The sequence below is a fragment of the Zea mays genome, chromosome 4 (assembly GCF_902167145.1).
Source record: "Zea mays cultivar B73 chromosome 4, Zm-B73-REFERENCE-NAM-5.0, whole genome shotgun sequence".
Taxonomy (NCBI): Eukaryota; Viridiplantae; Streptophyta; class Magnoliopsida; order Poales; family Poaceae; genus Zea; species Zea mays.
Genome location: NC_050099.1, coordinates 174,657,498 through 174,669,693, shown reverse-complemented (window position 1 = coordinate 174,669,693; position 12,196 = coordinate 174,657,498). Strand labels below are relative to the sequence as shown.

The following is a 12,196-nucleotide window of genomic DNA, read 5'->3' as shown; positions in this document are numbered from 1 at the left end:
TCACTTCTCATGTATATACTAATTATTAGTTTACGAGGAATGGGGTGGTGATGGATCAACCTATTCTATTCCACAAACCAAATAAAAAAGTGAGGAGTGAGAAGAAAATAGATCACTTTGTTCCTCAAACCAAACACACTCGTGGTGTCTCACAAGTCGGACTAGGGTGGAGAGGGTTGAACAGAGGCTCGAGGGTTAAGCATCAGACTAGTCCAGTTCCTAAGCTGGCACCAACAGAACATGCGCTAGCACTATTCCTCATGTGGGGAGTTTTCAAACACCACCGTAGCGTCCAGTATAGATAAATCTTTTTAAAAGAAAACTAAACTGTTAAAAGAACAGCTTTAAACAGTTTATAGAGCTAGTGATGAAGTAATACCAAAATATAAAGTATTTTAGATCCTTGGCTGCTAGGAGTATTTCTTTATCTATCTATTCTAATAAACTCGTTTGTATTTCAGAATAAACCCTCTGTTCTAATAAAATAAATAAGTTTGTTTAATTTTTTTTATACATTAAGGACGTAAACAAGGTACGTATGTATACCCCATGCATCTCGTTTTCTTCTACATGTTACATGTATGTGTTGTAGTCAAAACACTTTGCATACAAAGACGTGACGGACTGACGGACGACACATGTACGAGCAGCAGCATAACGCTTGACAAAAAAAGCAAAAAAAAAAGAGAGGGCCCATCCGGGTTCGAACCGGAGACCTATTGATCTGCAGTCAATTGCTCTACCACTGAGCTATGGACCCTGACATGTTTTATCAAATTCACTTGCGAATAACTACTTACTTTAAAATAAAGAAGCGAAATTAAAAAGTATTTCTCCAAGTAGACTTACCCTCTAGATTTGGCAACTCAATATTGCAGTCCGGAACAAAAGTTAAAGGCTCTTTTTCCCTCATTCTTCCGCAGCGAGGCAACCAACCAAGTTTTTTTTCAATCACGCAAGACAGTTTATACGATTTAAGCATCAAACAAGTATGAACTTCTCATAGTCGTTTGAAGATGATTCATCTAAAATCATGATGAAAGCAATCTACTTTGACTCATATCCTATAAAATTGTAAAGATATAATGGCGAGGAATGTTTTGAGTATAATTACAACCAAGTAGAACACAGGGATCATGAAGCAAATTTACAAGGCGCTAGCTACCTGATGCGAACCTGGTTACTAGCTCCTAGGAGACGTCGGATGGAGCTGTGATCAATTCCAATTTGTTGTGTCAAATGTATAGAGTTGCGATTAGTTCTAACTTGTTGCGTCAGATGGAGTTGGTCTGGACTATCGATGCTCACGCCACCATTAGGGAGATGTTAGTAAAAAAAAAGAAAATGGGCCTATCAAAACTAGATTCAAAATTAATCTTCTTCCAAACAGTAGCTTACCATCCATTATATATTTTTATTAACATAATAACACGACCAAGCGTTCCCATGATCTTATACAACAACATCCAAGTACAACATCACATCACAATATACTCTGGAGTCCTAAAACATAGCAACGCCTACAACCAAACATATGCATGCCGCTGTGCTGTGTGCATCCAAGGAGGAGGAGCCTTCCTCATCCACCCAACCAAACAGGCAAACTACTCGCGGATGGAGTTGATATCGATGTTGGGAGTTCTCGACTCCATCTGCCTCATCATGCCAGATGCCCACCCGCCACCACCACTCATGGCAGGATGAGGGGCCATGCTGCTGTGCTCCGCAAGTGCCACCTCTTGGTCGCCGGCGTTCGCCTCCTCAGGCTCCGCGTCCAACTCGGCTTTCACCTTGTTCTTCTTTGAACCTCCTCCGTACATGAAGCTCCCCACTATCACCTGCATTAGCAATGCAAAAAAGGCAGCAGCGTGTGTAAGAAACAACCAAACCACCACAGCAGATGGTCCCTCTTTTCTTATGTGGTTGACACAGCAAACGAACCATAGGACACCATACTTGTAATACTGAAAGTATACAAAAGGTCAGATGTCACCTGAACCGCTCCAGCTGCCATCAGGACTCCACCTACACTCCCACCAATAACCCTGTTGTCAGGACCACACAAAGCTATGCAAAGCCCTCCACTTCGGGTCCGTGCGCCGCCACCTTCATCTACCACCAAGTATGACCCAGAAAGGCACAGGATCTCAAACCGACCCTGCCAAACAAACAGAAAAGCACGACGTGTACATGAACAGTTCCATGAGAAGAAGAAAAGAGTATCTTGTAAAGTATGGTCTTGCACTACAGCCTCAAACAAGGTTAACACCGGCCTTGGACTGAAAGCAGAAGTTTGATTAGCACTCCTCAGGTCCTGAGTTCGAGTCCCCGTGAAAGCGAATTTCAGGCTGTGGTTAGAAAAATCCCCACGTCTGTCCCACGCCAAAGCGTAGGTCTAAGGCTCGGTACGGTCACGGTTGTTTCTCACATGGGCTACGGTGCCGCTATGTATGGGTGGGGCAGGGGTTCGAGGGTTTTCTCGACCTGCGTGAGAAGATCTTCTTCTTAATATAATGCACAGGGGCAGGTCGAACAATACTTCAGCAAGCAATCCAACTATCCAGGCAAACACTAGCAGCAAACCTTTTGTTTAATTTGCATAGTGGGCAAATGTTTGTACTAAAAAAACAACAAGAGAAGAGCACAACACATGCATGCAGCAGTTTTAGACAAATGATAACCAGCAGCAAGATACCTCATATGTAACCACACTGCCAGATTCTGAATCCTGGTGAAGGGTTGCTGCAGAAACAGCTCCAGTTGCTGAAATGATGCACACTGCCCTTGGGCCTTGTTGTGAGAAGGCCATTATTCTGGCAGCAACGTCCTGCACAGACAGGACAGCTATAATCGACACCCCTATGGTACCAGAGCTAACAATATACACTGTAGCAACCACAGCCAGATAGCAGCATAAATACAATCACAAGAACAAAAAAAGTTCTTTCAGTGATTTAGTCCCAAGGTTGTTCTCTACTAGATAACAACATAGATCAATAAGAAAAAGATTATTCTCAAGAGTTAACCCACAAAGTTGAACTGCGCTTTAGACAAGCTTCAATGAATGAGCCTGGAGCCCTGGACCATGACCCTTGTAGGCGCAAAAGTTTTTCCACTTTAAAAAAACATGGGTGCATCGGTTTTCAAGAATAGAGAATTTGATTGAATATATGATATTAGGTGTATGATTGCCACGATAATACAAACTAAGAACATGATGTGAAATTGAAGTGTCACATCAAGCAGCTTCAGAGGGTAGAATACTAATGGTGCATCATCAGAAATTCCAATTATCTAAAAAAACTCGACGGGGTAAGACAGCCCCCGGGCATTATATTAAGAAGCCGTTCTCACGCAAGTCGAGAAAACCCCCGAACCCATACACAGTGGCACCGTAGCCCATGTGAGAAACGACCGCGACCGGGACTGGGCCTTAGACATGTGCTTTGGCATGGGACAGACGAGGGGATTTTTTTAACCACATCCTGAAATTCGCTCCTACAGGGAGTCGAACTCAGGACCTGAGTAGTGCTACTCGGACCACCTAACCAACCGGCTAGAGGCCATTTCGCATTCCAATTATCTAAGAGAAATTAACCTGCTAAATGTAACAATGATGCTAAAGCAGCTGCAACCATCCCATGTTACAACCACCTAACCAACTCGGTTGAGGCCCTTTCGATGTCAATGATAAATTCCTTATTTGACACCTAACAAAGTGGCTGTGATCTAATGTATGACAGTAATATAGAAGCCACTAAATGCTACCCGTGAGCCAAAAACAACAGATTTACCACCGAAGAAGAGTTTGCTACACTAGCTCCAGATTCATCTGGCATTGTCTATTCAGATACCACATCTAACAAAAGGCCCTTATTACAGTAGGAAATTTATTAGATATGCACACTGGGTATTTTGGTAAACAATGTAAATTTGAAGATAATTAGCAGCATCGGATACAAACCATCACCACCCATCACTCGTGCCACTATGCAAACAAGTCCCACTCCCACATAGCAATCATGCATAAATCAACACTGGGTGCAAAGTGCAAACAACCCTTTTGGAAATGAATCATCAGTTAGTGTTCATTCGAACTTACCTCTCCTGGCTGAATAATAATCACATGAGGAGTAAAACCAGTTCCAACAGAGCCAAGAAACCACTTTCCTAAACGAGACAATAGAATTTCATCAGACGACAAAGATACAAAATCAACAGTTCGTGGATATAAAAAAGGGAACGCAAAAGAACAAAAAAAAGCTAGCTAGGAAAAGGGTCCACTACTTTCTTTTTCTTTTGGGAAGAGACAAGGTACTAAAAGAGATCAACTGCTTGCTTTACATAATAGAGACAGCTGACAATATAAATATGTTGTAAATTCAAGAACTTTGAATTCATCATCTCAATTTAAAAAATGACCAAAAAAGATGCTTAAAAGACATGTCAGGACCTACTCAAATTCAGAGTACAATCCTGAAAAGGTCATACAACAGAAACATAAACAGAACAGAATGCGAGGGTATTGTATTTGCCATGATGACACATACATTCCAGAGGGCAATAGGTGAATAACACAGCCCAGAAGGCTGCCACAGTCAGATCATATACATACCCAAGAAGCATTACTGGCATGCAAAAAGTAACATGTTGCAGATATTGAAACCTACCCATAATTGCCTAGCACATTTCATTCTAGCACAAATAAAGTATACATAAGCCATATGAATCAATTATTATAACGCATAGGATATGCAAATGAAATTACAAGGTCACGGAAACTCACCAAGCGAAGCCAACTGTTGCATCTTTCCAGAGCCAGGTGGCCGCCCCCTGCCACGCTTCTCTGATGGCGCACCCAAGCCTGAAGCCCCTGATCCCTCCGACCCAAATCCAGAACCTGGAGCACTAATCATGGTTCCCATCCCCAAGCTGGCCGAGTGAGGTGTTAATGATGAAGAGGGTGATAACCCGAGAGTCACCGCCCCATCAGGCTTATACTTCCTTGGCCTACCCCGCTTCTTCTTCACCTGCTCATCTTGGGCAGGCCCGCTCCCCAGCTCCCCCTTAACATTGGTGCACACAGCCGAACCCATGCCAATGTCCATATCACCGCCGGAGCTGGTGCCGCCACCGGAGCTGTATTGCGCCACATGGGGTGAGGCCTCGACATGGTGGTACCCCTGTCCAATGTGGGAACCCCCAACCTGCGGGGTCTGGAATGCGTACCCAGCAGAGACAGCATCAAGATGCTGCCGGTACCCGGCGGGCGGCGGGTCATGGAGCACCGCCGAGTGGCCGGGGACACCCGGCGCCCCGATGCCCCGGTGCTGCGTGTAGAACGATGAGAAGTTGGGCCCCGACGCCACCGTGGACTCCCTCCCGTCCATTCATAGGAATGGGCAGCGCCGTAGAGCTCGCCGTCACCCACCGATACGCAGGCGGGGGCAAGCTCAGTTACAAGGAACGGCACAAAGGTCGCTACTTTGTCTCACTGTTCGAGATCGGATGCTCGGTATTGAGACTAGCAAATGGACGCAAGAATCTCAACTCCGACGATTTTGCCCTCCCCTAGGAACTCTCACGCCATACCGAGGCGAGATCAGATCGAGAAACGAGAGATCTCAACAAAGCGGTGGCATTTTCGGGGACGGCAGAAATGGAACGCGAGGCACGGATGAGGAGGAAAACACAATCTTTGCAACAAATGGCACCGACAAACGGAGGGGATTTGTGCGAAGCTTTCGGTGGAGACCGACCCTCTGAGACTAAGGGTGGCGGCGCCGGAGGGTTGGGTAGCACTCGCGCCGGGATCTGGTCGGCGGCGGGTGGGAAGGGGGCGATCCGATCGGGAATGGCGTTGCGGAAATGGGGCGCTAAAACCCTAGAGATGTGCGCTGACGGAAGGAAGGAGGGATCAGGCTCGGACCTCGGAAGAGGGGAGGGGGCGGTCCCAAGACTCCAAGAGGAAGAGCGAGCATGTACAATGGTGTATCCGTGTCTGTGTTCGAGGAGAGAGAGGGGAGGTGCGTACAAGTACAAGGATTCCATGTACATATGGTTAGACTGTTCAGATCGTATAAAATAGATGGTTTTTGTTATAGATTAGAGAGTAAATTTTAAAATAGAAGATAAGACATTTGAAAAGAATAATATAGCAACTGGAGATAGCCTTACAAGCGTATTTTAAAAACATAATTATCAGTACGCTAGAAAGATCATGTTTTTATATGTTATTACTAAGATGTATTTAAAAATCTTAATATAAAAAGCTATCACAGTGCTTAGCTATTCACACCATGATTCTAAAGGACATGCACCTTGCCCCAATAAGAGCATGAGCTTAACCTTCTCAACAAATTAATATTTGTGTACTCTAAAATAATATCTACGCCATCATGTTCCGCTAAGATCACTAGGGGACCGAGTTAATTTGATGTCGGGGACACTTTTGCACTTGTGAAATCAGTTTGTAAAGATAGATTAAAGACCGAGATCCTCTGTGACTCGAGGTGTCCTAGCTAAGTCTATGGAGCTACTCGTGTCTCGTGGCGCTCACGGCCTAAGTCCATAGGACCTCTTGTGCTCCAGAGCGTTTATCATGGTGACAACATCAAGGTAACAAGGTACTGAAGAGGATTTGATCAAGAGAGTAGAGAGTGAGTCTTGATGTCGTAGAGTATGTCTAACAACTCATGCCATCATGAGCATAGTAACATAAATATCTCTATAGAGGTTTGGGCCATAGAGTACGTAATACCTTATATTATCTTTCTGATGGTGAGACTATGTATCAAAGATATATACAATATACAATAGGCATTGGAATATCTACTATCAGTGGAAATTTAAGGCAAGCTAACTATTCCCTCCCTTTCTCTTGGCTTGGAACTTTACTTTAAACTATCTTACCTAGTTGTTGATTGTGTGGACCTAAAATTGAATGTTATTCTATCACACGTTTGGACATGGCCTATCGTAGGCCTAACTACTCAATGTCGCATCGACAAATCTGCATGGCATCTTTTACGGGGGCGTGCCCCAAGCCTCTATGGAGTTACTCTATCTTGCCATACCCATCAATGTTTCTCGCACTTTTACTACGGTCATGATCCCCTAAGATATCATGTCCAGTCGATGTGAATTATTCCAATCTTTTGGTGGGTGATGGCCCTAGTCTGTGTCGTGGTATACCCATGTTATTTTCGTATAGTGTTACACTTGCCACACATGTTATGGTGGTGGAGCAGGTGTATCCCGTTATTTCAATGCATCGCTATTGAGGCCATCCTCTGGTATCTTAACCAACCATACCTCTCTCTCTACGATAGTCATTAATGTCTGTATCATGACCTGTTGCGTCATAACCATGTTATCTATGTATGATAGCCTAACGACATTGTTGAAAGGGAAATGTGCCCTTAGACTATTTCTAAGTATTTTGGTGATTAATGTCTAACGAACATAACCGTCGGCTATGCTTAGGGTTGAAGAATAGGTTGTTTAAGCTCGCTAGCATAGTTTGTAGACTCAATCTCTCAAATAATTAAACTGAAAAGGTTAAGAAAAGCTTGAGAAAAAGAGCTTTACGGTTGAGTAATGTCGCATCAATGCCACTTAAACCAAGCAGCCAAGAGTATGGAAAATAAGAGGCGTACTATTGTACCTAGGCTTTGAGAATACTGTGGTAGACCATTTGAGCGTATGATTGCACACATGAAGCCTGTATAATGAAGCATGTGCATTATATCCTTTTAATAGTGCGGCTTTACTATACTTAAATTTCAAATATAAATGAATTTAAATATCCTTTAATCAGTTGTCGCGTCCTTCTTTAGTAATTGAAGCATCAAAAATCACATGTATTTTTCTCTTTTTCATTTAGCTCCATAAATCTCATTAGTTCTCTAACATCATAGTCGTTATCACCAAAACCTATAACTAGAGCTTGATTACCCTTAAAAAAGCAAGAATGACATTCTTTTTAGAAAGAAAGGTTCAACAAGCTGCAGCTGCAGCTGCACCCGACGGGAGCTATTCATGTGGGCACAGAATTCAGAGTTCCAACTCTGGCTCGACGCTTAAGGTGATGATGCTTGTGCTCCGCAGTCACTTGTCGACCTCCATGGCTTGCGCGGCTTTGGCTTTTGCTAAGGCTGAAAGTTTCGTCTTCACCTTTTTCTTGCCGACCTTAAATTGGCCACCTTTACGTTTCTTTTCAGCACCATCTATCTGAACAGTTTGAGAAAAAAGAGTTAGTTAAGACAAATCTTAGTGTTAGTGCATTATCATGATCGAACGTGTAGTGAAATTTGATGAACCATAGAAGCCAGCATAGGGTTTATAGATAGCGATGCACAAATGAAGTGTAACTTGCCAATCTCAGGGCGCCAAGTGCAGATTTCATATATTTATGGAACCCAGAGTGCCCCAAGAATTACAGTTCTGGTTTCGGAATGAAGGGGAATGTGGAGCCACAGCCATAGCTTGGTAATCCAGATCTTAAATAAAACAGGCAAAAGTACAAAACCAAACCAAAACAGCGAAATTCAAGGAGCCAGATGAGAGAAAAAAAAACTCAAGGTATAAACTAGCCAACCGGATCCTCTACAGTAACGTGCAGGGACGTACCTGTCGGCCGGTCACTGACATGTGGTGCCGGCTGGCGTCTGGCCCTGCACGTTACTGCTTCCATAGACTAGGAGTGAACAGAAAATCTCCAGAGGACCAAACACAGAATGCTACCAAAGGATTACAGTTCTGGTGGTTTAAGACGACAGCCACAAAATTACGATGAGAAGCGAAGCACATCACATGGCATGTGTTGGACAAAGTCATTTAGGTGGCACGAAGAACTTGGCAAAGAGCTAACAAGTACATAAAATGGTTTATAGTAAAAACTTCAGGTCACAAATGTAGGCAGTCAAACATGAAGCTGAATTGCGCAAATGAGAGAACTTGATGGAACTTAAGAGTACTAGGGGTGTTTGGTTCCCCTAACTAAAGTTTAGTATGTGTCATATCATATGTTCGAACCAATTACAAATATTAAATATAGTCTAATTATATAGATAAAGACAAACGACGAGACAAATTTATTAAACTTCATTAATATATGATTAGCAAATGTTTACTATAGCATCACATAAGCGAATCATGAACTAATTAGGCTTGATAAACTCATCTTACCATTTAGTTCTTATTTGTATAATTAATTTTATAATTAGACTATATTTAATATTTCTAACCAGTATTCAATCATCGGATGTGATGGGATTAAAATTTAGTAACTTGGAACCAAGCGGGGCCTTTCGCCACATGATTGTAAGGTGTTTAGTTTTCCAGACTAAAGTTTAGTTCGTGTCACATCGAATGTTTGAATATCAATTACGAGTATTAAATATAGTCTAATTACAAAATTAATTATATAGATGAAGACCAAACTACAGGAGAAATTTATTAAGCCTAACTAATCTATGGTTAGCAAATGTTTACTGTAGCATCATATGAGTGAATCATGGAGTAATAAGGCTTAATAGACTCGTCTCACTATTTACTCGTTATCTATATAATTAGTTTTATTATAATTAGACTATATGTAATCCTTCTAAGGGCTTGTTTGGTTAGGCCAATCCAGAAGGAGATTGGAGGGGTTTAAATCCCCTCCTATTCAAAAATGACTAGGAGGGGATTTAAACCTCTCCAATCCCCCTTTGGATTGGTGTAACCGAACACACCCTAAGTGGTATCTAAACGTTTGATGGAACAGGACTAAAATTTAGTCCACGAGAACCAAACGGCTGCTTTTCAAGCACCTAAGGTGCACTACATTTGGTAATAATAACTGGTAAACAGTTCACTGGACCCATACAAAATAGCTGAGACGATGAAACAATCCAAGACGGATACATGTAACTTGGATCCCAATCAAGCAGCCGCAAGCAATTCAACGCAGATGCATAACGACCAGTGACCATGCCATTTCATGGAACATAAAGAAGAAAGGTGCAACACGACTGTTAGAAGTTCCCAAGTAATCGCCAGGTTGCCTATTCCTTTGGAGGGGCGAACATCACGTTGAATGTGCCCACATCATCATTCGTATAAAGACCATGACTTATATTTGGGAGTGTGAGAAACGTCTCCCCAGTCCCTAGTCCTAATGACAGAATTCACCAGCTGCAGCTGGTGACCATGTTTACTTTTAACCAAGGTTAGGGGCGGCAAATGATTTGAAATCGAGGTCCAAGCAATAGCGTACACAGATAAGGTTAGGTTCCCCCTGTATTTACTAGTCAGATTAAAGCATCCTTGTGGAGTTGGGGTTGTGGGCCACAACAACCCACCAATACAGCAGTGGAAGGAAGGAGGAGCGAGAGCAGCGGTGTCGACAGTACCTTCATCTTGGATTTCTTGGCTTGCAGCTTCTTGGCCTGCTTCTCCTTGGCCTCCTTCTCCCCTGCACACCACCAAATATCGATTCCAAATCAAGGCGACGATCGAAATTGAACATGAAAGGGAAAGGAGGCAATACAAGATGGAATCGTACGTTGGAGGTCGAACTCGTACTGCTTCTTCCTCTTGGCAAGATTGTTCTTCTTCGACATGTTCCCTCCCTTGCTGTCGCCGCCGACCGGCACGACAGCAGCCAAGGGAAGGAGGAGACGCGAGCAAACCCTAGCCAAACACAACACAAGCCTTCCTTTGGCAGTCAGTCGAAGAGTAAGTGGGTCGTTAAATCTGGGCTAGTGGCGTCGCTGCTTGTCTTCAGGCCCAGGTACTGCACATCTGGCCCATACCGGAATGGCAGTTAAATCTCTCTTGAAGTTTTGGGCTTGTTCTCGTGTACGCACGCATACTACTGCATGCTTTCGTTGTTTTTTTTTTTTTGCTCAAGGGAACGAACTGTAGTGAAACCATTGTCCTGTAGAATGAATATGACCTACCTACCTACGTACCTATTGGCAAAGCTAATCAGGCTTTTACATGTAATTTATAGTTGGTTTTAGCACCTGTGGCAATTGCTTTTGACCCCTATTGCAGGCGAATCACATTCACATGTGCCTAAACCTTATAGTACCTAAAAGTTAGTACACCAACTCTACCATGACAAAGCTTCCTCTGAACCGCTGAAAAACTGCAAAATCATATATATCATACGCAGCAAAGCAAAGATTGAACCGCTGAACACCCACACTCTGCTTTTGAAACCGTGTTTGCTTTCTGCACTGGTTGACAGGTCCTGATGCTGTAGCAAGCCCTTTTGTGCTGACAGGTAATATATATATATATATATATATATATATATATATACATATTAATCTGTAGATTTCCCTCCAGCTAAAGTAGCAAATGCTCATCAAGAGTACCGCTACGTTTGGTTGCTTGGTAGTAATAAATTGCCACTAACCCTGGCTGTAGCTGTGGTGACTGGTGAGTGAGACACACTTGTTAATGAATGAACAAGGCAGGATCGATGCATGCAGAGACACATCAATTAACAAATCCAGCACGTCAAACGGGAATCAATATTGTCCTGCCATGTTTCTTCTCTCTTTCCCACTCTGTTACCAGATCTAATATTGTCAGCTGCCCATCCGCATCTACCTCCTAGAAAGATGTAATTGTGTTGATCCAAACTGTTTTACATCTGATTAAATATAAAGAAAAATACTGTATTTTTAGTCACTCTATGCTTACAACTGTCTATGGTCCATCACATTGAATTGCCGTTCAAGATTCTGCCAGGATAAACAGTGGCCCTGCCTTTTTTTAACTATAATAATAATGTTGGTTGGTACATTTGACTCTTGTGCCTTGTCTCCTGCCGACGCTGCAGTGCTTTGCTAGATTAGTAAAGATTACTCTTACCACCAGATGTGGAGCCTAACCGGTTGGTAGGGATACCAATGGTGCTCCTCTGATAGTCCAAGGGTACCTTTTCAAAGAACAGTTGCTTGTAACTGCAACCAAAAGTCTGATGGGGGTACCTTTTCAAAGGACCATTGGTTGCTTGCTTGATCAGGTTAACATAATTGCATTGCATGCAAGGAAACTGTCACAGGCAGCCAAGACTGTCTGTCTGTCAGTAACCTCAGCATTTCTTTATCATGCCACATGAGTTTCATGGATCTTTCGGGAGATACAAATCTCTGTCAGAAGAAGAGGGCTTGGGGTCTTGGGACACACATTTCCA

The 12,196-nt window shown here is 43.0% G+C and overlaps 2 protein-coding genes and 1 non-coding gene across 3 annotated transcripts; all 3 read right to left on the bottom strand.

The window, feature by feature from the left end:
- Positions 1 to 688: 688 nt before the first annotated feature.
- Positions 689 to 760, bottom strand: TRNAC-GCA (transfer RNA cysteine (anticodon GCA)). The gene has a single exon. It is a non-coding gene; the product is annotated as a tRNA-Cys (tRNA).
- Positions 761 to 1,396: 636 nt separating this feature from the next.
- On the bottom strand, positions 1,397 to 5,986 carry LOC100191677 (uncharacterized). Its single transcript, NM_001137106.1, has 5 exons — positions 4,787 to 5,986; positions 4,103 to 4,170; positions 2,696 to 2,827; positions 1,994 to 2,158; positions 1,397 to 1,838 (listed from the first exon to the last, which is right to left on the bottom strand). Exons 1-5 carry the CDS (start codon positions 5,388 to 5,390, stop codon positions 1,605 to 1,607), a joined length of 1,203 nt encoding a protein of 400 aa, NP_001130578.1. The 5' UTR covers positions 5,391 to 5,986; the 3' UTR covers positions 1,397 to 1,604.
- Positions 5,987 to 7,871: 1,885 nt separating this feature from the next.
- Positions 7,872 to 10,689, bottom strand: LOC100274937 (uncharacterized). Its single transcript, NM_001329108.1, has 3 exons — positions 10,550 to 10,689; positions 10,398 to 10,459; positions 7,872 to 8,232 (listed from the first exon to the last, which is right to left on the bottom strand). The coding sequence occupies exons 1-3, from the start codon at positions 10,605 to 10,607 to the stop codon at positions 8,110 to 8,112; spliced, it is 243 nt and encodes an 80-aa protein (NP_001316037.1). The 5' UTR covers positions 10,608 to 10,689; the 3' UTR covers positions 7,872 to 8,109.
- Between the last annotated feature and the right edge of the window lie 1,507 nt (positions 10,690 to 12,196).

Coding starts and splice junctions, on each gene's coding strand:
- LOC100191677 (NM_001137106.1), bottom strand. CDS start 5,390: ATGGACGGGAGGGAGTCCACGGTGGCGTCGGGGCCCAACTTCTCATCG. Junction 2,159..2,695: donor GCAGTGTGGTTACATATGAG/GTATCTTGCTGC, acceptor TTTGTTTGGCAG/GGTCGGTTTGAGATCCTGTG. Junction 1,839..1,993: donor TGGCAGCTGGAGCGGTTCAG/GTGACATCTGAC, acceptor TTGCTAATGCAG/GTGATAGTGGGGAGCTTCAT.
- LOC100274937 (NM_001329108.1), bottom strand. CDS start 10,607: ATGTCGAAGAAGAACAATCTTGCCAAGAGGAAGAAGCAGTACGAGTTC. Junction 10,460..10,549: donor GTACGAGTTCGACCTCCAAC/GTACGATTCCAT, acceptor GGTGGTGTGCAG/GGGAGAAGGAGGCCAAGGAG. Junction 8,233..10,397: donor CCAAGAAATCCAAGATGAAG/GTACTGTCGACA, acceptor CAAACTGTTCAG/ATAGATGGTGCTGAAAAGAA.